Source organism: Gobio gobio (assembly GCF_949357685.1).
Source record: "Gobio gobio genome assembly, chromosome: 3".
NCBI classification, from domain to species: domain Eukaryota; kingdom Metazoa; phylum Chordata; class Actinopteri; order Cypriniformes; family Gobionidae; genus Gobio; species Gobio gobio.
In genome coordinates, this window is record NC_137099.1 from 35,980,710 (window position 1) to 36,006,142 (window position 25,433).

Below are 25,433 nucleotides of genomic sequence, written 5' to 3' on the forward strand. Positions count from 1 at the left end.
AAACATGAATGAATTTGGCAACATTGTTTTTGTAAGGTGAATTTTTGAGGTACCTGTAATATAATCATATATGATTATTTCTCATGTTACGTCCCCGCTGTGGCTATTCATTTGTTGCTCTCAATCACCTCTGAATAATTGGCCATTACTTTTGGTTAAAGTGTTTTGTGTGAAACCTTTATTTCAGCTGTGGGGATAGTATCGACTGCTGGGTAATGAGATGTCCTTTAATGTTCAGCCAAAAAAAGTGTTCAAAGCCATAACGTAGTTCTTCAGATTCTTCAGGTTGAATTATTAATGAATATAATGTAACAAGCTTTTGAACTAAAGGATTAATAAATGTGCTTTGTACATGCTAAAAATACAAATTCAACTTGCTGAGGAGAAAAATAAAAAGTATATTAATACACCAGGGTGACTGGATTTTTAAGTGTCAAACCTGGGAAAAATAGGGGTGGTGGGTATCCCTGTGATATGCATAACTATCGTGACAACATTTCAACACTGTTCCTAAACACAATCTTGTTTTATTAATAACATATTTCTAAAGGGTTACTCCATTCCACATTACTCCAAAATAAAATGTCATAACATTGTAACCTAAAACCATAGAATAGAATTCCAATAAATAACATTCAATTACTTGTATATATAAAAATTGCATCATGCAGAGTCCATCGTGCCTTGTTTCCAAATGTAATTTCATAAAATGTTTAAATCCTCAACAAATTTCAATAAAACAGCATGGATTTACCAAGGTGCAAGAAACATTCCTTTGAGATTATGGTCCAAACAGACATGAAACCATCACGCATTCACTCCAAATTTGTCAGCTGCACATTCATGCTGTTCCCAGGCGACCATTTTACACTAAACTCAATGACATCCTTCTCTGTGACATGACATGTTATCCAGCTGGAATTAACTATCAGAAAATGGGTACACCCTGGCCATAAAGAGATGCACATGGTCAGCAAGGTTGCAGATCACAGCAGGTTGGATGTGGAATTTAAATGATGCTCAAATGGTATTAACACTAAGAAAGTGAGAGAGATATTTGACATTGCAAGCTGATTTGATAAGATACTCAATGAATGAAAGAGTGTGCAAATCAGCTTGCAATGACAAATATAACTTTCTTCTCTGTTATTTCATCCTATCTGAGAATGAAAAATGATACCAGAGATAGCAGGTATAGTGATTCATACATGACAGATTAGAAGCATGGACACCTCTGACTATTTTACAGGCCATAGGTTTATTGTAGATTCACCATTTGAAAAAAATGTTTGGCATTGGTATAGGCCTATTCAGGACAATCTTGAATAGCATGAAAATCCTTCTGTGACATTAAACAAAAGTAGGATTTCCAGTTATGAAATGGGACATGTCTTATTTTGTGTGGAATCTTGTATTTGGATGACTTGTATTATGATTTCAAAATCATAGATATTAACATTTAGCTGTTTTAAATAGCTTTTTTGTGACCTTTGAATGAAATTCTCCTCAATCTTGACATTAATTAAATCATTTTATATAAGCACATCAAGCTAATCTGTCTAAGCCAATGCAACCATAACATCACTTATGCAGTCATGTTAATGCTGGCTAATGCTGAAATACTCTAGGGTAGTGAATATGCAACAATACAGTTGGTCTACGGTTCAATACATACCTCGGTTTTTAACCATGGTTTTCGGTTCGGTTTGGTTCTGATGGCTTGTCACATCCGTTTTTTGCTATTCTATTCTTAAAGGGTTAGTTCACCCAAAAATGAAAATTCTGTCATTAATTACTTAACCTCATGTCTTTCGACACCCGTAAGACCTCCATTCATCTTCGGAACACAAATGAAGATATTTTATAGGGATGTCCAGATCCGATCACATGATCGGAAATCGGGCCCGATCATGTGGTTTCAGACTCGATCGGAATCGGACGTTATCTCCCGATCAGGACTCGGATGTATATATGTACAGGGCTGGATTAACATAAACTGAAGCCCAACCCCACATATTAAGCGCTGTTATTTACTCGAGTGCTGCAAATGCATGGGATTGGGAACAAGCATCAAAAGCCAGGTAAACAAACGGCATTACCTGATTAAACCGCGAGCGCATCCAACAGACTCGAAGCGCGAGAGCAGCTGGATTGTCTCACGCACAGCGCTGACCAACTCGTTCGCCGATTTTGCCGCTCTATTGAAGTGATAACGAGTTATGAGCACCAGGCAGTCGCTTTCCATTTGAATTTGATACAATGGCAACATCATGTGTACAGTAAAGGCTCTGTGGCGAAACTATAGCTGAACCAGACTGGAAAGCTCCGACCATGTGAACTGAAGTGTTGAGGTAAACTAGGCTGCCTACACGATGGCCGTAGCCAGAGTTTTTTCCGAGGTGTACATAATACATTTAGTCATTTAGTAGACACTTTTATCCAAAGTGACTTACAAATGAGAGCAATAGAAGCAACTAGAACAGTCAAGGGCAACAATATGCAAGTGTTAATATGTGTTAAATGTAATAAATGTTGCGAAATAATTAGTATTATATAACATAATTAAATATTATATATTGTATAAGTATTAACACTACTTTAACGCTGCAAGGATATCTTCTTGTCTGAGCTGCCCTGCCTGTGGTTTGTCACCGCTCATCAATGTCAAAATATTTGAGATGACCAATTAAATGAAAGTATGCGGGCTTTATACGCAGAAGCTGCTGCGCGAGTAACACAACGCTTCAGTAAACGGTGCGAGATGCAAGTAGCCAAACTAAACATTTCATATTTGACAGCTGTTTTGGTAATAAAATGTTAAACAATGAAAAGGCTATCAGCCAGAGCTCAGCTTTAGGAAGGGAAGAGACAGGGCAAGAGAAGGAGACAAAAAGAAAGAGTGATGGAAATGAGGAGGTTTATAGAAATGAAAGAATGATGAAAAAAGGAGAGAGGAGGTATGACAGATAGACTACTGGCCACTAACATATAGAAGTATATACTTAGAGAAGTATCGGATCGGGACTCCGTATTGGTAGATACTCAAAATCAAATGACTCGGACTCGGACTCAAGGGCAAAAAATCCTAATCGGGACATCCGTAATATTTTAGTTCCCTAATCCGATGGCTCAGAAAGGCCTCCATTGGCACAATGTACTTTTACACTCTCAAGACCCATAAAAGGTACTAAAGACGTCGTTACAAAGTCCATCTCACTACAGTGGTTCTACAATAGTTGTATGAATCGACGAGAATATTTTTTGTGTGCAAAAAAAACCTAAATAACGACTTATATAGTGATGACGATTTCAAAACACTGCATCATGAAGCTTCGAAGCGTTATGATTCAGTGAGTCGATTCAGCGGTTTGGATCATCAAAGTCACGTGATTTCAGCAGTTTGGCGGTTTGACACGTGATCCGAATCATGATTCGACTCGCTGATTCATAACACTTCAAAGCTTCATGATGCAGTGTTTTGAAATCGGTTAGTCGGTTTAGTACCTTTTATGGGTCTTGAGAGTGTAAAAGTACATTGTGCCAATGGAGGCCTTTCTGAGCCATCGGATTTCAACTAAAATATCTTAATTTGTGTTCCGAAGATGAACGGAGGTCTTACGGGTGTCGAACGACATGAGGGTAAGTAATTAATGACAGAATTTTCATTTTTGGGTGAACTAACCCTTTAAACGACAAGAACAGCAAGAGGTTAAGGAGAAAAAAGACTAGTTTTTTTATTGCAATACTCTTTATTTATTTTACTTAAAATAATTGAAAAACCTTACTCAAACTGAAAACTTTACTTTAATAAAAAAAAAACCTTGTACACATTCCTAGTGTATTGTATAATATAACATAAATATATATAATGATTTACACTGGCAGCTCAGAGCTGTACAGCAGCATTTAAGTATGAAATTGAATGAATAAATGTAAAAATAAAACACTACATAGACTTCACTATAAAATATACATTGATTCTTATTAAAGCTACTGTATTAGTTTTTCAGTCAAGAGCAGTGAGTGATTTTCTCTTCGTCTTTTGTTGTTGTATTAACATTAAAGGGATATTTCACTCAAAAGTGAAAATTCTGTCATCGAGAAATTAATACAGGTTTGGAACAATATTAGAGTGAGTAAATAATTACATAATTTTAGAGGTGAACTGTCCCTTTAAGGACAGCGTGTTCACTACTGCGCTGCTGTCAATTTAAGACCGGCGCGCATCTAATATACAGAGACACGCTGATTTTACTTTCATTTTAGACATAACTGACTGTGTTTATGTTAACCTTGTGTGTGACAGTATTAGCGCAGTAAGACTACTTAGTTCAGTAATCCCGTGTTTGACAGGCGTTTAGTGCGCGCGATCGGAAAAGCGCATGTTTAAACCGCGCATAAGCACGCGAATGAAATGTTTAACCGGCAAGACTTTAAAACGCATGCAAATAATGAACTTTCGTGATTGTGAATAACTATAGTGTTCCATGAGTATAACTCTACCACTAATGTGTGATGTGAATGTATGTTGCGTTATTCAGTATATTGGGATGGAGGCAAATTATAGAATGTGTAGAAAAATAATTAATTAAATGCAAAACCGATTGAAAAATGCAATTCACAAGCGTGTATTGAACCGTGAATGCCGTACCGAACGGTTCAATATTATATTGAGAATTGTGGCATTCCTAGTGAATACATATTTTATAGAATATTTTGTCTACTGTAAGCAATAATTAGAGTCACATTAGAGTCACCTTTATTTTTTAAGTTATTATTAAGAAGATATTCCAGGGTATTATGTCTTTGTCCCAACATTCATTTTTTTGTGTAGGGATGTTGTGTTTTAGTAGTATTAGAATTAGAAGTAGGTTGACGTGATGCAGTGTAAAACCTGTGGTGCTTTGAAGACAGCTTGTCTATTAATAATTAATTGTATTATTTTTATGTGGTCCACTGTCTCAACTTTTGGCTTAACCAATGGCATGAGTTTAGAGCAGAACTACCTGTTTTACTGGACACTGGTCGATAGGAGCTGGGCTTAAGTGTTTAAGAAACTTTTTTGATAACTATCATTATTTTTGCGCTTCCCTTTCGAGGGAAATTCTACACAGCTGCTGACGCTATGGTTGATGCACCCTCGCAGAACCCGGTGTCTGAGGCACGTGTACAAACAAGGCCATTCAATGGCCGGCGTACTGCAATGATGTTGCAAGGTGCGTCCAGGCATTAAATAAGGGTATCTGTGAACACGTCATTAGCTTCTTTGTCTTCAGGAAGCCGATTGTTTGTCTGCTGTGTGAAGCTGGATGCATTTATTGTGATTTGCCATCGAGGAAACTCTCGACCGGCTCTCGTCACGACTGAAGAGAGGCGATCCGCTGAGCCCCGCGGTTCTATTCCCACATTTGCTGAGGCACGTTTTGGCTGCAATAGTGGGAATCTCCGATGGAGCTGGTCGAGGAGTGTTAGGGAGTTTCCCCTCACCTCTCCTGTTGGCTCCATTGTCCTTATTGCTAGAAGTGGAAGCCCTCTCAGTGGCTTTTTCTGCTGGAAACAAGGACTGATTGCTCGCCTATGATTCTGATTAAATGGATGTGGTGTCAATAGAGAAGGATATATCTAATAGATCTGTTTCCTGCTCCATGCTGTATACCGTTGAATACGATGAGCTAGTGGAGCTTATGACTCGTGCCACAGCCCGAATAGGCTCAAAATAGTCCGGCTTGAAACGCGAGAGGCAACGGAGAGGCATCTATGGCATAATTTGTCAGGGATCAAGAAGTCAGATAAAGCTGTCCTCCTTGATCCCCCTGTCTCACCCTTGGGACTGTTTGGCACTGCCGTTTGGCACTGCCGAGGCAGTGATGGACAGGTTTAGAGAGGTGAGAATGCAGTTGACTTCATTTGGGAAAGTATACTCCTTGCTGGATTCAGGCCCCTTATAAATCGTCTACGCCCTTTCCAGGAACTTGTTCCTGGAGAGAAGATCAGAAGGTAAGTGTGGCTGCTCAAGCTCCCCCTGTGTAGAGTGGAGGGCAAAGGTGCCGAATAGGAGAAAGCCACACACAGATCGAGGAGCTGTGGTGTAGCGAAGAAAAAGGAGAGTGATTGAACGGGGCTGAAGCCCAAGCTCTCGCCCCCTTTTTCATCCTTTCAGCTCCTCCTAAACATATGTGCCCTTTCCAGGAACGAGTTCCTTGGAAGTAGAGGAAAAGGCAAGTATGGCTAGAGCAAGCTCTCCTTCTGAGGAACTGGGAGCAAAGTGAAACCGTAATATAGAAGCCACACAAAGATCTGGGTGCTGGAGGAAAAAAAGAAGACAGTGACCTAAGTCCTTGCCCCCATTTTCATTCTTCTTCCTTTCCTCCAGTCTCCACCTTCCCCATCTCCCCCTCTGAGGATGGTGTTGGGGTACAAGAGGTTATTTTTAAAGGTGAATACAAGTAGGGGCCTGGCACTTGTGGCTATTGTTTAGGACTGGGGTGCTCTAAACTGAGGTTGGTGTAAATAAAAACCCTACCTTACCCTGAAAAGTAAGGTGAGCATGCTTAACTACACAATCCCAAGACATTCCATTTAGCGTCACTAGTGACAATATCTAGTTCAGTCATAAAACTCTAGAGGTTGCACGTACATCATTATCACATGGTACAAGCTGATTGGCCTCTGCTGATCCTGCAGCCAATAAGATTGCTTGCTCAACATTTAAATAGTCTGGTTCATTGTTTTCTGTAATCTAGTCCGGCAGTGCGTATCAGAGTTCCTCTGAAACCCTCCTCCTCCCCCAGCTCCACCTGCTTAGATCTGCTATGGGATGTCTATTTATGCAGCAGCAAAATTACAGAAGACATCAAACTATATACTGTGGTGATAGTGTAGGGGTAATTCGTGCGGCAGAAAGCTTTGATGCAAATCGACCTGAGGTTAAAATACGCCTTTTCCAAAACTCGCTCTACTCCCTTTCCCCCATCACATATCAGATCGGAAATGCATTTATTTGAAATAAAAATGAAGAAAATATTTGAAAAGTGGAAATATATTGTCTATTGTGTGTTTAATAATAAAGTGTTTATCGGTTAGGTGTAAGTGAACAGACATGTGCTGAATTAGTAGACAGTAAAAGTGAGTGGGTCCAATATCATTGGTCTTAAAAAGTGGGTGGGTCTTGTCCCAACTACATACAATGGTTCCGACGCCCATGAGTAGCTAGTCCATACTTGCAGCAGCAATAATCAACAGCAGCCTATAGCAGATCATGGGCCCTATTTTAACGATCTGAGCACATGGTGCATGCCATATGGTCCAAGAGGGTGTAACGTTTTATAAACCAATCAGAGTCTCATCTCCCATTCTCTTTAAAAGCCAGTTGCGCTTGCACCATGGCGGATTCGTTATTTGCATGGCGGAATTTGCAAGCGGAAAGACTGAACGCTTCTCCAGAGAGGAATCCTTTTATTTTTAATATTTAAAAAATGTTTGTGTGCTGCTCCACATCGCTGTGTATGTAATAAGCAGAGTGTACACGCGTTGTGCACCTGCCTATAGGTGCATATTACCAACACGCCCTTTAAAGGTCCCATGACATGGATTTTTTAAATTATTTTATAATGTTTCCTGAGGTGTACTTGTATTGTTAGTATGATTTTTACATCATAAAATGTCATAATTTAGAAATAAAAGGCATTTTTCTATTCTGAAATTAGCCCTCTGGCTTGAATGCTCTGTTTCAATGGGCGTGTCTGCTGTGAGACTTCAGTGAAAACGCCCACTGTTGTGATTGGCTGACATCTTTGCATTTGAAATGAGTATTAGATTATGTGGCGTGGTTTAGCAAGGTTTGCAGACTGCAAGGCTAGCACTGCCAGAGAGAGAGAGAGACGTACTCCTAGACCAGACGGAGAGCTCTGAAGAAAGATTGCTGAAAGTTATATTATACCGAGTTGTTGAGAACGCTGTGAACGCGAGTTTATTTTGTTTGTATCTGAGAGTTCTGAATAAACACGAGTCCCAGTCATGCCGACCCTGTCTTCTTCCACCTTATTCTCCAAACTTTGTAACATGTGGAACCCCTCTCGAATACTTTTACTAAGTTTTTTTACCATTACAGCTGTCAAGCATTATTTTTAGAAATTTTCCCATCACAAGGCTGCAGCGAAGAGCATTGAGTACACAGACAGTCTGTTGATCGCGTGCAGTGATCTCGTCATTGCAACGCTACTTCTCTCACAAAATGCTTTCACCACAACTAACAGCAAACACGACCTCGATATGAATACAGTAAGTGCTTCGTTGTGCAGCATAACAGCATCATTCATTATAACGGCAGTTTGGGCAAGTGTGCAGATATATTCGCGAGTGTGATTCACAGCTCCGAACATTATAAAGAGTGTTCTTTGATCGCTAATCTAGCATCTAATCACAATTTAAATTACAGATTTGTTTCATGCTACTAAGAGAAACGATGTGAAGTTGATCGTTTAGTCACTGGCTTGATTCACAGATGCATAAACTATTTAGAAAGAAAGTCTGTGTGAACTTGAATATTTAGCTACACATCAGAAATCAGTGATCACAGATCAGGCATTAATGAACACTGACATGCTGACATTGCGACTGATAAACGGAATCCATTTTTGCCTAATTCTCTGGGTGGGCAAAGCAGAGGAAGGGGAGGTAACGTTTCCCCGTATGACGGCATACAGGGAAGATTCCAGATCGGTTCGTCTGAGCTTTCATTTTCTCAAAGGCAGAGCAGGACACCCAGAACTCGGTTTACACCTATCGAAATTTCTAGCCACTTGGGGACCATATACAGGCTAGGGGAACTCATATTAATGTTAAAAACCTCATAAAATAAAATGTTAATGCCATGGGACCTTTAAATAACACAAACAATTCTGCAGAGTCATTTTCAGTTGCCTCAAAATAGCAATGCACCAATAATGCGCCTGAACACACCTCTTTTTCAGACCAGCACGGCCATAGGCGAACAGATGAGCGCAAGTGCATTTGCTATTAAAACAGTGTGGCACTGGACGTGAAAATGATAACGGTGTCTGGTTGAAGCTTGCAAAAAACACTTGGTGTTGCATTGCGCGTGGTGTATGATAGGGGCCCTAGTCCATCAATATCAAATACATTAACATTGCCATATTCAATAACATGCTAAAACTATTCAGACAGTTTTCATGATTGAACTTCATTTTTAAGCGTAGAACTCTTCAGTCTGTCTGTAGAATTCAGGTTAATGTGTAAGATATCTGTGAAGCGAACCTTGGTGCAATTTTAGCTAAGAGCACAAAACTTCAACATAAGGTGATGAAATGTGTCCGAGCGATTACACACCAGTGTGTTGGGCAGTGGATCTCCGTCCTTTGATAGGAAGTCAGATGATGGGAAAGACAGGGGTAAGTGTCTGTGGAGCCGGTCAACCATGGAACTTCACTACTGGGCAACACAACATGTGGGGTCATGTGTTCAAAGACACATTCATACGCACTCACACAGACAAAATCAGCATACATGTATACTTTTCTGCCCAATTACACGCACACATGTGCATTTGACCTCTTTTGTATATTTTTATCTGCATTGCATTTTCAGGGCTTATATTAGAAGCAAAGGCATTTCTGTGGATCTTTAATAATGCATTATTACTTAATCAGTTCATTATTAGCAAATCTTTAATTATTTATCCTTTGATTCACATTAATAAGCATGGCCCATCATCAATTTCTTTTCCACCAGGTCCATACTGACATAGACAGTTAGCCTTCAACTTAATTACTGAGCCACCAGGGCACTACAGGTGTAAAACCCTTGAGCTTGCTTTATTAAAATTCTGTTTTTTCTTATCCCTTTATGTGGCGATTATAAACAAACATTTTTAGAGATTTGTCTTATTGCAAGGCACAGTCCTCGGCCGTAACTAGATGAGGTGACATAGCCTATCTCACCCAATATTTAGATTTGATGAATAATATGGGTTTATATTGATTGATTATTCTACTTTAATTATTATTTCTACTTTGACTATGTCCTTGACACAATTCCTTGTCACTAGAAACTGCAAGACATTTTAAGTTTTTCAGCAGAAAGAAACGGCCTCCCTTCTATTTAACATGTCAATTCAATTACCTGAGGACCTGACATTAATGAAAATGTCCTTAGCAATGTCATGTTTGATAGTTCAGTGTGTTAATATTTTTTATTATTAATTTTAATGTGAATGAAGTAATGATCTTAAGTATTGCAATGATATTGTTCATATTAGTTAAGTGTTGCCAGATTGCAGTTGCTATTTATGTAATAGGATTAATACTACCATTTACAGGCTTGTTATGAATGAACTCTTGTGTAATTCAAGTGGAAAATCATTGGTGAATTTGACAGCATTAAGTCTGTTACTCTAAACATTTTACATGTTTGCATTGCGAATCTATGTTACAATTTCGCATTTAACAGATTATTTTCAACTTTCATGGAATCAGTATTTGGCAGGATTTAAGCAGCACTGCATTACATTTTTCCTCTCATTTTACTGGAAAAAAACTGATTATTGGTTAATTTCTAATAATTAAATATCTAGTTAGAGTGGCTTTTTTTTCCTTAAAAAAATCACAGTAACCTCACATCTAAAAGTTTAACATTAAACATGTATGATAAATCAATATGGGAAAAAGAATAAATTAATTTGTCATTTTTGGGTTATGCAATGGGTAATTTTCATTCAGTGTCGGCCCCCTGAGCAAAGGTGACAATAATAGGCCAGATTCAACTCAAAGCAGTGTTTCCCTTTCAGTCGGTCACGTTCGACGTACGTTGGAACTGACCGACGAATTGGGATCTGTCTTCAGAGACCAGTCTACTTCGAGTGTATTAGAAACGAGCCAATTGTATTGGCATGCGGTCCACGCACCGCCCCGCACCGCGGGTATAAGTACAGAAGTGGAGTACCGCATATTGCTTTTAACTTTGGAGCCGAACGGTTTGCTGTATCAAGCTGTTTCTGCGAAGAGTGTTTAAACGAGTCTCGAGGAGGATCGCTCTCTTACCTGGGTGCTGGTGTGACGGCGCGAGTCAGCGAGTGGCCGCTGCAACATACACTTGTTCCTGTGTTGGTTGGCTGGGCATTTCCGTTCTTGAGTGCTCACACGCAGGCTTGCAATCGGACTGCTGTGAGCCACGGTCATCTCCCTGAGTGCTTCAGCACTTCTAAAAGAGCATTTCCTTCTAAAAAGAGCAACACCCTGCGTCTTTTTCAAGATGTCATTCAAACCGTGTGTTTCTGGATGCGGTTGCTTCCTGTCCTCATATGACGGCCACGATCTCTCTCGCATATAAACATGTGAGATTGCGTTTGTGGGTGATCCGCGTTCTCCCAGGAGAGCGTGGTCACGTCGGCGCGTTGTTCGGGCTCAAGCGTTCAGCGCGCCATGTGCCGCCTGACAGCGGGGGTTGCCACGGCAACCCAGCGCGTCACTCGGTCCTCTGGTGCGCGGTCGAGACTGTGAAACCTCAAACGGGGTTGAGTCCCTTTGCTTATTCCCCGATCTAGTTCCTTTTCTGGTGCACCAAAATGTGGAACACCAAAAGGGCTATAATATGTCTAAGTTTTTTCCCTCTCTCACTGCCCTCTGTCCTGCATGCACGAGGGTAGTCCCAGGGGTTATGCAGGAACTGCATGTTGTGATGGACCTCGCCCTCCGGGTGACGGAAGTCACTGCATGCTCCCTGGGTCAGGCGATGTCCACACTATTGGTCCAGAAAGCTGGGGCTAACCTGGCAGATATGCGTGAGCCCAAAAAAGTTTGGTTCCTCAATGCCCCTGTCTGTCAGGCTGGCCTCTTCGGCGACGTCATCGAGAACTTCGCCCAGCAGTTCTTGGTGGCCCAGAAGCAGATGGAGGTAAAAAAAAAAAAAAAAGTCCTCCCATGACGACCAGCTGCTGCCTCCACCCAGTCGTCGTCCGCAGCGCCTCCATCTGCTTGTCGCCGAGGGTGTCTCTCTGCGTCCGCCTCCGCCCCTGCTAAGCCAAGCAGCAGCCTCCACCCAGGCAGCAGGTGGCCGGGCGCAAGGGAGGCGCCCAACCCGTCCAGGGTCCCGCAAAGTCCGCTGGCAAGCACAAGGGCAAGCGGCCCTGAAACGGGCAGCCCAGCTAGAGGGGAACTGCTCAGGGAGTCGGTGTCCGCACCCCTCCCTCCCCTGGAGGAGGACCGGGGGGGAGAATATTTTTCGGTTTCGGTAAGCCTGCCACTGGCTCTCCGGAGTCCAGCGGTACCCACGTTCTCAGAGCAGTTTTCTTCCTCCCTGGGCCCAGAGAGGCCTGGCTTTCCCTCTTTTCTTTGCCAGGGGGCGGTGTGAGGCTAGAGGACACCCCCGGGCCTTCTCTCCCACACCCTGGAATGATCAGACAACACTCCGGGTCGCCTCCGGGCCGTCCGGGTCGGGTCTGAATATTCCACCTCGCTGCCCCACCCCAGGTACGTCTATAGTGCCGTTGGTCCCGCTTGCACGGTTTCTGGGGGCTGGCTAGAGCCCCCAGACCGTCTCGCTTGCTCATCCGTACTATCAGACTCGGCTACGTGATTCAGATTGCGTACCGGCCTCCCAAGTACAGGGGCATCCTCTTCATCTCCGTGCAGAGCAGCGATGCCCATGTCTTGCGGTCAGGGATTGATGTCCTACTGGCGAAGGACACGGTCGAGCCGGTTCCTCCAGCCGATATGAAGTCAGGGTTCCACAGCCCCTACTTCATTGTACCCAAGAAAGTTGGTGGGTTACGGCCAATCTTGGACCTGCGTGTTCTGAATCGGGCCCTGCACAAGCTTCCGTTCAGAATGCTAACGCAGAAATGCATTTTCGAATGCATCCATCCCCAAGATTGGTTTGCAGCGATCGACCTGAAGGACGCATACTTTCATGTCTCTATTCTTACTCGACACAGACCGTTCCTACGCTTTGCGTTCGAGGGGAAGGCATATCAGTACAAAGTCTTGCCCTTCGGGCTGTCCCTGTCGCCCCGCGTCTTCACGAAAGTCGCGAAGGCAGCCATTGTTCCACTCCGAGAACGCGGCGTTCGCTTTCTCAACTATCTCGACGACTGGCTTGTACTCGCCCAGTCTCGAGAGCAGTTGTGCGAACACAGGGACCTGGTGCTCCGTCACCTCAGCCTGTTGGGCCTTCGGGTCAACCGAGAGAAGAGCAAACTCTGTCCCACGCAGAGGATCTCTTATCTTGGCATGGAGCTGGATTCGGTCAACCGGACTGCGCGCCTCACAGAGGAACGAGTCCAGTCAATGTTGAACTGCTTGAATACGTTCAAGGGCAGGATGGCGGTCCCACTGAAATTCTTTCAAAGGCTCCTGGGGCTTATGTCATCTGCAGCCGCGGTAACGCCGGGTCTCAGTGCCCCGTACTGTCGCCAAACTTTCAGCCCATGGTCAGACCCTTCATTTCTATGGGCGGGAGTGCCCTTAGAACAAGTGTCCAGGCATGCCGTGGTCTTCACGGATGCCTCGTCCACGGGCTTGGGGGCCACGTACAATGGGCATGCAGTTTCGGGTCTGTGGACGGGGCCCCAGCTGCATTGGCATATCAATTGCCTCGAGCTTCAGGCGGTACGTCTTGCCCTGGCCCGGCTCAAGAAGCCGCTTCAGGGCCAACACGTACTGGTCCGTACGGACAGCACTGCGGCCGTTGTGTACATCAACCGACAGGGTGGTCTACGCTCCCGTTGCATGCTCCGGCACGCCCGCCATCTGCTCCTGTGGAGTCAGAAGCATCTGAGGTCGCTTTGGGCCATTCACATCCCTGGTGTGCTGAACCAGACAGCCGACGAGCTTTCTCGTCAGTCCACACTTCCGGGAGAGTGGCGACTCCACCCCCGGAGCGTCCAGCTGATATGGGACCTTTTCAGGTAGACCTGTTCGCCTTTCCGGACTCGACCCATTGCCAGTTGTACTATTCCCTGACCGGGGGCACCCTCGGCACGGTGCACTGGCACACAGCTGGCCCCGGGACCTACGCAAATATGCGTTTCCCCCAGGGAGCCTTCTAGCACAGACTCTGTGCAAGGTCAGGGAGGACGAGGAGCAGGTCTTGCTAGTTGCACCCTACTGGCCCAACCGGACCTGGTTCGCCGAACTCACACTCCTCTTGACAGCCCCTCCCTGGCCGATTCCCCTGAGGAAGGACCTTCTTTCTCAGGGATGGGGCACCCTCTAGCACCCGCGTCCAGACCTCTGGAAACTCCATGTCTGGTCCCTGGATGGGACGCGGAGGTTCTAGGTGGCCTACCACAAGCAGTGGTAGACACCACCCCTCTACGAGGCGCCTCTATGCTTTAAAGTGGAACCTGTTTGTTGTCTGGTGTTCTTCCCGCCGCGAAGACCCCTGAAGGTGTTCAATTAACGTTGTATCAACGGCGCGTTGGGACTCTGTTAGATGCTCTTTTACCAGAGGCATCACTCTGGGTGCTTCTGAATTCTTATTTGTGCATCCTCGTTTCCCTTCCTAGCTTCCTTTCCTCGCGTCTTATCTCCACCCCTTCAGGAAGAGAGGGAAGGATGCAAGGAAAAGACGCGAGGACGGAGGAATTGAATGAAGTGAAATGATAGATCCTCGCTCCCTTTAGCGTCACTTCAAAGCGTCGTCAAATAATGATGACTATACACCGCTGGATTTATTTATCTATTTTGCAGATCGGGATTCTTGAACATTAGAGATAACAATTTATATTGTAATAGTTTGAACCCCAACAAAATACCACATTTGTCCATATTTTATTTAATATTACCAGTTAATAACAACTAATTATTCCCAGTTATTAACTGTTTTTTATTTGTTGTTTATAGTAGGCTATTACAGTTTTTTTTTTTTCATTTTCTTGTGCTTTGATATAATTCTGCAACTGTCAGTTGTTGTTATTTGATATATATTTGTGTCTTGTACCCTACATGTAAACATAATAATAATAGCCTAATGAATAAACCGTGGCAAGATGTGAAGGGGGAGGAGAATTAATATGTGCGTCACGTTTAGTCGATAAAACACTTCCGCAAAGGATACACCTGTGTATCCTTGCTCATGACTCCTCAGGAAGCCTCCTCACTCCTAGATCCTCGCCTCCTCACGGTGCAATTCGAGAATTGAGATGTCCTACAAGATGGCTGAGCTCGGTCAGTTTCCGGGTCATCTATGGAGGAGCAAGGAAACGAGGAGGGATATTGAGAAGCACCTTCTGTCTATCCTCACCTTCATCTCCTGTATATGTTCAATCAGAGTTTGATGTGGGGATGGTTGGCCCTCCCAGGCTTCTTTGGCCACATCTAACAGCCCTCGTGGTTGCCGCCCAAAAAGTAGCTCAAAGGGGGTGAATCCGGTAGAACCCTTTCGAACCTCCCGGACCCCAAACAGCACATAGGGAATCATGAGGTCCCAATTGCACCCATCTTCAGCTACCACTTGCCTCAGCATTCCCTTAAGAGTCTGATTGAAACGTTCAACCAATCCATCTGTCTGGGGATGGTAGACTGAGGTATGGAGTTGTTTTACCTTCAACAACTTGCAGAAGTCCACCATAAGCCGGGAGACAAACGGAGTACCCTGGTCGGTCAATATCTCCTTGGGGATGCCCACCCGGCTAAACAGGACGAACAACTCCTTGGCGATGTTCTTGGAGGTGGCCTTCCGGAGTGGAACGGCCTCAGGATACCGGGTGGTATAATATATTATGACCAAGATGTCTTCATGACCCCGAGCTGACTTTGCATCGGGATGGACCTGGTGGGGCCATTGCCATTCAAAGGGCACCTCTATGATGGGCAGTGGGATCAGGAGGCTGGAGGGTGGTTTCTGTGGGGATGTGCATTGACACTTCTACAGAAGCGCCTCACTCTTGATTTATTCCTGCCAGTGGAACCGATCCCTGATCCGCTGGAGTGTATTCTTGGGACCCAGATGCCCTGCCAGTGTGGACCAGGGTCAGAACCATTTCCGTCTTGGTATGGGGCACCACCAGAAGACGCTTTTCCTCACCCCTCCTCATCGCCACACAGTAGAGCAGACCATTTTCCACAATGAAGTGTGGTATTGGATGAGGTTGGGGTATGCACACAGGTAATGGGCATCACGGTTCTACCTCCGTTTGTACCACATCTGGACGGGCCAGACTCACTAAACTGCCAGAATCCAATAATGCCTTCACTGGGCGCCCATCAACCCTCACTCTCCTTTCTGGTGCCCCAGAGGGTATAGCATGGTGCACAATGCAACCTGCCAGCCATGCCCGCACTTGTGGTGGGTTGGGATTGGTGGGCATGGGCTGATCACAGGGCCCTGTTATGACTGGTCTGCTTACTGGCCTAGAGGTGGCCTCTAGCGGTCGTCAGTCACTCAGCACCCACCGGGGAAATCCTCCAGCTCTCTCTCGAATGTGCTTGAGCCGCCTCCGCTAATTCCACCGCTTGCACCAACTCACCCAGCGATTCTGGATCTCGCATCCCCACAGCCTTCCGGTGTACTCGGGAAGAGATTGAAGCAGCTTGTCTACCACCACTTTCTCTGCAATGCAGTGGGTTGGCCAGTAAGGAGCCATAGATGGGCTAGCCTGGAGAGTTGGGCTGCCTGTACTCGAACCGGGACACAAGGGTCGTATGCCCACTCGAAGAAACGTTGTCCTGCGCACACAGGTGAAAGCCCCACCCGAGCCAATATCTCCCGGTTTAATGCTGCATAATCAGTGGCCGAAGCGGGGGATGATGAATAATTGGCACGTTGCCCTTCCCCAGTTAGAAAGGGCGCAATAATGCCAGTCCACTCTGTCTCTTCCCATCCCTCCCGCTCAGCCACAAATTCAAATGTGTGGAGGTAGGCCTCTACATCATCCAGATCTGTCAACTTGGTGAGTAGTTTGCTGGCTGTGGTTTGTGGACTGGGTAGTGGAACTTGCATGGCCGCCCCTAGGTGGAGCTGTTCAAACGCATTCTCTGCCCTTTCCTGACGTGCAGCTAACTCTTCTGAAAACCTCTGCTGGCGGAGTGAGACTTCAGTCAGTCGGCGTAAGATGTCCTCCATGTTGTAACAGGGAGAGAACGAGAGAGAGCCTGATCTGTAAGGAGACGAGCGAGAGAGAGAGAGGTCCAAAAATCTGCCCTCAATTCTCACATGTCCGCATTCTCCACCAGTTGTGGCAGGAGAAAAGAGAGACAGACTCAAATGCGTGGTGAAATTAATTGGGCCTTTATTGAGTGACAAAGATTGAAATTAGTGCAGACGTTCCCAAGTGCCGGGAAACTGGTGCTTCAGTTCAGAAGTGAATGTGTGGCAATTTGCTGACGAACTGCACCGAGTCTCCTTAACAGTCACTGGAGCCTACAGAAGAAAAGATTCAGAGAACGTGTTAGTCTCATCTTGGGAAATCTGGTCTCCCCATAAGCTTCTTTCTGCTGTGCTTATATCCTCCTCTACTGATGGCTCTCAGGTGGCTCTCATTCCTCAACTCCGCCTCCTGGCAATTGGATCCACTCCATTTCCATGACAACGCTGACGAGTGCTTTGGGAGCTTGCCACAATAGTAATTCCATGTATCAGAATTAGGCAACCTATTTGCAGTGCTATATGCGCTTTAGACCATGCCCATAGATCTTTAAAATAGGGTCCATGGAGATACAAGGTTTTTGACCAGCAAATATTGGAACTGAGGCAGTAAGTGGCATTATGTTGTCATCAACTTACAGGTTATTGTAAGCTATTGTATTGTGGCCACTTAGTCATTTGGCCAAAATCTAATGTTATAAAAGATTAAGAGCTACGCACAGGCTTTTTTGGCTATGACTTAGTGGGTCATATTTACTAATAGGGTTCTAGGCCCACGATTGAGGTGGGGTGGAGTGGAGTTATGGGGTATTACCAACAGTTTAAGGTTGCTTTTTATTGGTTAAATATTTGCAAAGCTCACAGACAGATGTAAATGGTGACCAATAGTAATTTATGAAAAAAAAGGACAAACTATGGAGATACAAGGTTTCTGCCCAATAGCGACTAAATACAAAGTAGAATCAAGGGATGTAGCACATTACATAATATTTAAATGTTTACCTGTTACACATTTTATTGATTTTACTGTTATTAATATAAGTGAATTTACATCTTCTCATATTAACCCATTCCCAAACCCTATCTGTGTAGAACTTGGCACAGATAGCAAAGCTTTCATTTGTTGGTCTGAAGCCATCCAACGTTCACTTTTGTGGCTGGGAAGACATAAAGCTGCACCATAGCAAAGCTTTGTATAATACAAGCCTCTTTAGGGGGGTGGTACAAAAGAAGTCATTACTCAGAAAGAACCATGTAAAAGGATCTCTGGAGTTTGCCAAAATTCATAACAGTGATACAGTGGTGATGGGAAAGATTTACAGTCCAGAACAGAGCTGTTCAGCTAGAAGTCAAATAGATCTGTGTGGTACAAACCTAACAATACACACTACAATGAAATATGGCGGTGGAAGCATCACGCTGTAGGGCTACTTTTCATCAGCAGGAACAAAACATCTTATTACAAAAGGGAAAAATGGAAGGCACAATGCAGAGAAATAATGCAAGAGAATATCATTCAATTTGATATAAAACCAAATCTTGATAGTAGAACAATGATTCAAATACGTCAGCTAACCTAAATAAAATATCTAAATGTGGGGTTTGACATATGCTAATACATTTTGAGTACATAAATACAATTTTACTGTAGGATTTGTAATTTTGTAAAAGCACAGACTTTGGAAACTGGTATCTCTGCAGGAAAGCAGCTTTCTCTCTCTCTCTCTCTCTCTCTCTCTCTCTCTCTCTCTCTCGCTCTCGCTTTCGCTCTCTTTTAATACTTGACATTTACTGTTATAGGGTCATCATTCATAGAGTAAAGTAGAGTGAAAATGCAGACTAGCAAGGTTGCTAATCATTGGGCATCCAACTGTATCATGCCTGGAAATCCTGTTCTTAAATTCAGCATTAAATTGCACAGGTTTTAATTATTTGTCATTTCTTAGCTAAGAAATATAAATAATAATAATAAATCCAATCAGCTGAAAAGGTCTAGCCTTTAGGTTGAGACTACTGTGGTGCATTATTGAAATCATATTTTGTACACAGCCCCATCAAAAAAAAAAAAAAAATATTGACATAAGAAGTGTATAATTATTCACTATCTGTTCCGTAATCACCTCCTGGCAAAGTTATTATATAAGTCGTTCTACAGTCCAACCTTGTAATCCCTGTAGTGCAGTACTTATGACCCAGCATGGTGGGTGTGTTGTTCACACTCTAGTGATTTACATGCTACTTGCTTTTGTTTATACAGCTTGACATCCCACAATCCTCTGTTAACAGAAGAAATATTGGAACCTGCATGATCTCTCAGTGTGAGCCAATGTTAACACACAGTGCTGTATATGTAATGAGCCAAGGTCATTTACAGAAACAACTGATGCTAATTTTGCATTTGATAAAAGCAAGTTTTTTTTTTATGTTTGTTTTTGCTTTTGTTTTATTTATATCATTGTGGTATAGACACTTTATTCTTCCCCCTCATTTACACACCTAAATGCAAAACTAATAAGTATTATTTTTATAATAGGAAAAATAATGTTTGTAATTATCAGCTGAAGTACATTGTTTATTAATTTAAAAAACCCTAATGATTGATACCCAATGTGTTAGAATGGTTGTTCTACCAGATTTAAATAATAATGATTTTCCTATAATATTTAAGCTGCTGTTTGTTCCCCCATTTATCCTCTTTACTTTTCCCCTGTTGTTGACAGTAGGAGCCAACACAGTCAAAGGCGATGATTTCACCAATAATGAGGGTGGCGAAAATAAAGGTATTTTTCCCCCATCTTTTTTCCATAAAAAAAAAAAAAAATAGAGATTCCAGCCTGAAACTTGCATGAAAGCATAATGAATTCTTTAATTTTATTTAATTTAGTTCTTAACTTTTTTGGCCATTGAAGCGCACCATCATTGGACCCCTTTTTGACACCTCTTTCCTCTTTGGAGATTCCTACCACAGAGCTGAAAGGCTGTGTGAAAAGGCTAAAGTATGCCTGTGCAGAAAATTCAATAACATCCATAAAATAACACTTGTTCTAACATAGACATTACCTTCTCCCAGTGCTGCAAAGTGAAAGACGGTTGACGAAAGTCTGCATGCGTTTTTCTCTTCTCCGCAAAGAAATTATTAAACAGTTATGTTTCCCTCCTTTTTTCCTCAGTTTTGCTGTTGTTTTCCTTCATTGCCCGGTGAAGCATGAGCACTAACCTGTGTTGTTTTGACAGTGGAAATCTGTTCATTTGTAACTCCTGTCAGATGCTGGTTTGAAGAAACTCTTCGCACTGTAATATTAATAGCTTGCTCTTTTGCATCTCATTAGACTTGGAATAGCACTTCAAGGCATGATGCATTATGAGGTGCTGAGAAAGGGAAGAGTCGTGTGAATGAAAGCAGTGAAGAATGTCGTATACGTCTCAAAGCAACATAGAACATATGGTAATTTAATTGATTTATATTGGGCACAGGATGTGGTGTTGTCTTCAGGTTGCTCTTGACACATCTGATAAATTGCTGCAGTGGATCTCACTGTGGTTTGTGGCTGGCGAGGAGTCAGCTGTCATGATCTCTGAGTGATGTGTGCGATCATTGATTGCTGCTGTCCAGACATGTTGTACTTTTTGATTGCCCTCTGATACCTGTATCAGTATGGAAGATAGCAAACATGTGTCCATAGCTAGCTGGGGAAATACTACAAGAAACATCTTACTTTTGCTCTTTTTCCAGGTTCAGTAGGGCAATAATCTGAATACTATTGTTCACAAATTTAGTTGAAATAGCTGTTACTCTTCCTGTGACCTGGGTTATCACATAATGTTAAAATTTTAATCTGAAGAGTGACATTTTTGAAAGTAATAATTATCTATTTTTTCACATGTCCTCCAAATGGGATGATAGAGTTCCACAGAAAATTTGAGAAAATAAAATTACAAAATTTACTTTTCGAGCTGTTAAGAGTTAACTTAAAGTTCAATCAAAATTTCTATCATAATTCATTCACCCGCATGTCATTCTAAACCTGTATGACTTTCTTTCTTCGGAGGAACACACAGACACACACACACACACACACACACACACACACACACACACACACACACACACACACACACACACACACACACACACACACACACACACACACACACACACACACACACACACACACACACACACACAGTTTTTTGTGTTTTGTGGGGAAATGCCATAGACATTATGATTTTATATTTTTATGTTTAAAAAACAAAACAAAAAAAAAACATTTGATTTATAAGCTGTTTTCCTCATGGGGACCAAAAAAATGTCAAAACACACGTTTTGGATTCCATTGACTTTCATTATATGGAGGAGTAAAACAAATAGACATATTTCTCAAAATATCTTTATATACTGGCTTGGAACGACATAAGTTTGAGTAAATAAATGACCACATTTTCATTTTGGGGTGAACAATCCTTATAACTTAATGTCCTCATGTGCTGTATGGCTTAAACGTGTTACAATGTTTGTTTAAGGAATGATGCTAACTTTTACAAGATTGCATTATCAAGAAATATCACACCTGAATTTATTTAGAATAAAATAAAAATGTAACTGTGGGCCACTGACAGATTCTCAGATTCTGAATGTTTAGCCAATCAGAACACTTTGAGGTGTTTTGTGCTTCTGTTCTCCTGACCTCATTGTGGTACAATGGTATAGGGTGGGGTTATGAATGGTGCTTGTCTAATTCAGGCTAATTGAAAAGATTGATTATAGCACACTTAATAATATCTAAAGAAAATAAAAAATACATTTAGAAAAAAATGATCATCTGGTGACGAATATTGAACTGGTAACTAAAGAACAATTTATAATAATAAAAAATATCAACTCTATTTTAAATAGCCTTGGACTTTGGACTGAGCTGTCCAGATGGGATATTAACATACCGCTAGTTAATCTCTGCGTTTTTAAATCAGGCTACTTTAAAATGTCTTGAGTCTTGTAAGTACCTCCACCAAACGCTTCTTGTGCTGAAGAGACGAAGATGGTGTTTTCAGAAGGGCAGGATCGATGCTCTGTCTGTGTGAACATCTGCAGTGGCGATGAATTACTCTTCCTGGCTCCCTTGAGGTTGTACCTATGCCATAAGACTCCCCTGCAAAATCACCCTACAGCAATGCACCAGCCTCCGCAATTTCCTGCCACCTTTAAAACTCACCCAGAAAGACTTTTAAAATGCATAGAAATAAAAGAGAAAGCTATTTTATCTGTCTGTAGTCCTGTTAAAAGGATGACACTCTTTAGACTCTTTAGAGAAAAAAAGCTTTCTTTTGGAAATGAATGAGTGAAAGAATATCACTTGTCAACCATGCCTTAATTGGTTAACATGGGCTCTGAATGGAGGGCCTACGGCATTACTTTAACAGCTTTATTAAAGGTTGATGTTGAAAGCTTACATTTGAGACCCAGTAGCAGTACATGAATATCAAATACAGTACATGTCCAGAAGCCACAGTTGACTTCAGCTTGATGTGAGGCCAATAATCGGCATACAATTGCCTCTAATGATATTTTACAGCCATGTTTTCGCTTGCATGTCTACCCTGTATTGGTGTGCATTACAAATCTGTGTTACAGCTGAACAGACTGACTGAACAGCTCAGCATTGTACAGACTGCATGGTCATTAATAGCCAACTTTCCCTACTAACACAGATTATCCAGAAATAAAGATTGTCATTTATTTTCTTACCTTTCGAAACCTGTATGACTATGAATGTTAATGAAGTAATATGTATGGTTATATTTTATTAATAAGTATTGTTCATAAGAGTTTAAGAGTTTGGTGTCAGTTCAGTACGTTTTTATTCATTAAGTTGTATTCATTTACACATTAAATTGATCAAAAGTGACAGTAAAGACATTGTTAAATCTGTTATAACTTTCTATTCATCAAATAATCCTGGGTTACACTTTAGATTACAGCCCGCAAAGTACTGCGTAAGTAAAACAATTTTACAGCGTAACATTCTGTAATTATAGTGTACCTATAAAGTACATACGTCTAGGTATAAGGGAACAATGTGTAAAGTTTGGGGAATAAAGGGACCAGGAACATGAACACAATATTTATAACTAAGGGTACTTATTCTACCATTATGATAGACATCAGTATTACATTTGGGAGCAATTTAGCAAGAACACACCTTTTTGTAATAATAGAGAACCAATACATAAAGGATTTTTGCTTGCACTTTATTTTAACCCTTTTGTGCCCTGAGCTGTTTTCTGGGCCCTGGAGGTGTTTTGACATGCCCTGACATTTGAGCTTATTTCTGTTACTTGTAAAATTTTCATGGCTGAAGTCTTACACTGTATTCAAAACAAACTATTACAATAATATGTGAGCAGCATGTATGTAAAAGTTTGTAGTTTTGAGAAAATTACGTTGGTAACACTTTACAATAAGGTTTCATTAGTTAACATTAGTTAACTACATTAGTTAACATTAGTTAACTACATTAGTTAACATTAACTAATAATGAACTGCACTTATAAACCATTTATTTATCTTTTGTTAATGTTAATTTCAACATTTACTGATGCATTATTAAAATCTTGCGAACATTAGTTAATGCACAGTGAACTAAAATGAACAAACCATGAACAGCTGGATTTTTATGAACTAACGTTAACAAAGATTAACTAATGCTGAACAGAGGTGTTGTTCATGGTTAGTTCATGTTAACTAATGCATTAACTAATGTTAACTAATACAACCTTATTGTAAAGTGTTACCATGACGTTTATGCCTGGTTTGTGAAAAAAAAAATTAAAGGTCCCGTTTTGCGTGTTTTTTTGAAGCTTTGATTGTGTTTACAGTGTGCAATATAACATGTGTTCATGTTTCGCGTGTAAAAAAACACAGTATTTTTCACACAATTTACTTATCTGTATACCGCTGTTTTCACTGTCCTCAAAACGGCTTGAAAGATTTCCCTGTTCTATGAAGTCCCTCCTTCAGAAACACGTAACGAGTTCTGATTGTGCCAGCTGTTCCCATGTTGTGATTTGACAGCAGCTTAGGGCACGCAGAGCGCACGTTACCGGAAAGGTCACGCCTCTCACCATAACGGGGATGCATGCGCTCAATGATCTCTAAGTACAGCGTCCCTGGGAAAAGCCAAACAAAGGTGACTTGACTCCGGGATGAAAATAACAGCGTCTAACATGGCGACAAACAAACTATACAAACGCAACCGAACGCAACACTTCCTCTTATCCACGCGGGAGCAACAAGACCACGCCCCCTTTTTCGCGTACTCTTGTGGGCGGAGGTTAGTCGACAAACTGTTCTACTGACGTAATTAAAGCAAGATGTACAGAGATGTAGTCCCAACCGGCCGTTCGCTGTAGGCTTTGAAAGGGAACTTCTGTTAAATAAAATATCTCGCTTGGCATTGAACTTTGAGCTTTATAATTTTACAGGTATTATATATGCTCTAACAGTAACATTACACATAGGGATGGGCGATATGGACTTAAAAATGTATCCCGATATTTTCTAGTATTTATTGCGATAACGATATCAATGACGATAAATGTAGTATCATTCCCCATGTTTTTGGATACAAGTGAGAGCTGCATGCAGACTCAGAAAAACAAATGATCTTACTTAAAACGTACATGTCATCAAATAGGCTCCTATAATACATAATATATATACATTTATTTTTTTTATGTAAAATTCCACACCAGCCTTTTCAGAAATGGAAAAGTTGCAGATATAATTGTCTTCTGTAAAAGTGCAGGTAATGTTTAAATAGTGCAACTGTGCTGAAAAACATCACACAATACAAACAATAATAATTCAAATCAATGACAAGTTTTAAATGTAAACCGATTCTGTATTTATTCATACACTCATGGTGCAAACAGTGGTAAAAATAGCAGAAACAGCAAAAGTAATTATCCCACCCATGTCTTCAGATTACAAAAAAGTTACAAATAAGGATTTAATTATAGAACTTCAGTCATTTGAGTTGATAAAATAATACCACGAATTCTCCAACTAATAAAAATAAACTGCACTAAGGATTAATGAGCTTCTGGGTTCATGAATATTAATCATGTTGTCAGCGCTCATTCAAACTGATTTGCTGAAATCAAAACAGGCACAGTTATAGGTGCACGCCAGCCAATGAGATTCCCGTTTGGTTTGTGCATTCGTCTCTTCCTGTTCACGAAAGGCTGAATAATTCCAAATAAACACCTTTATTTTACAGGAAAATACAACAAAGGATATTGTTTACATGTAGCACGTCAATTCTGTGTTGTGTAAG

General features: G+C 41.8%; 1 protein-coding gene across 2 annotated transcripts in view; it reads left to right on the forward strand.

The window, feature by feature from the left end:
* nlgn4xa (neuroligin 4 X-linked a) overlaps positions 1 to 25,433 on the forward strand; it is a 187,993-nt gene that overhangs the window by 16,899 nt on the left and 145,661 nt on the right. Inside the window, exon 3 of one of the 2 annotated variants that reach the window (XM_079813425.1) lies at positions 19,821 to 19,880. The exons of the other annotated variant lie outside the window; for it this stretch is intronic. Within the exon in view, the coding sequence (XP_079669551.1) occupies positions 19,821 to 19,880 (60 nt within the window). The remainder of the gene's footprint in view (positions 1 to 19,820; positions 19,881 to 25,433) is intronic. 2 annotated transcript variants of the gene reach the window in all.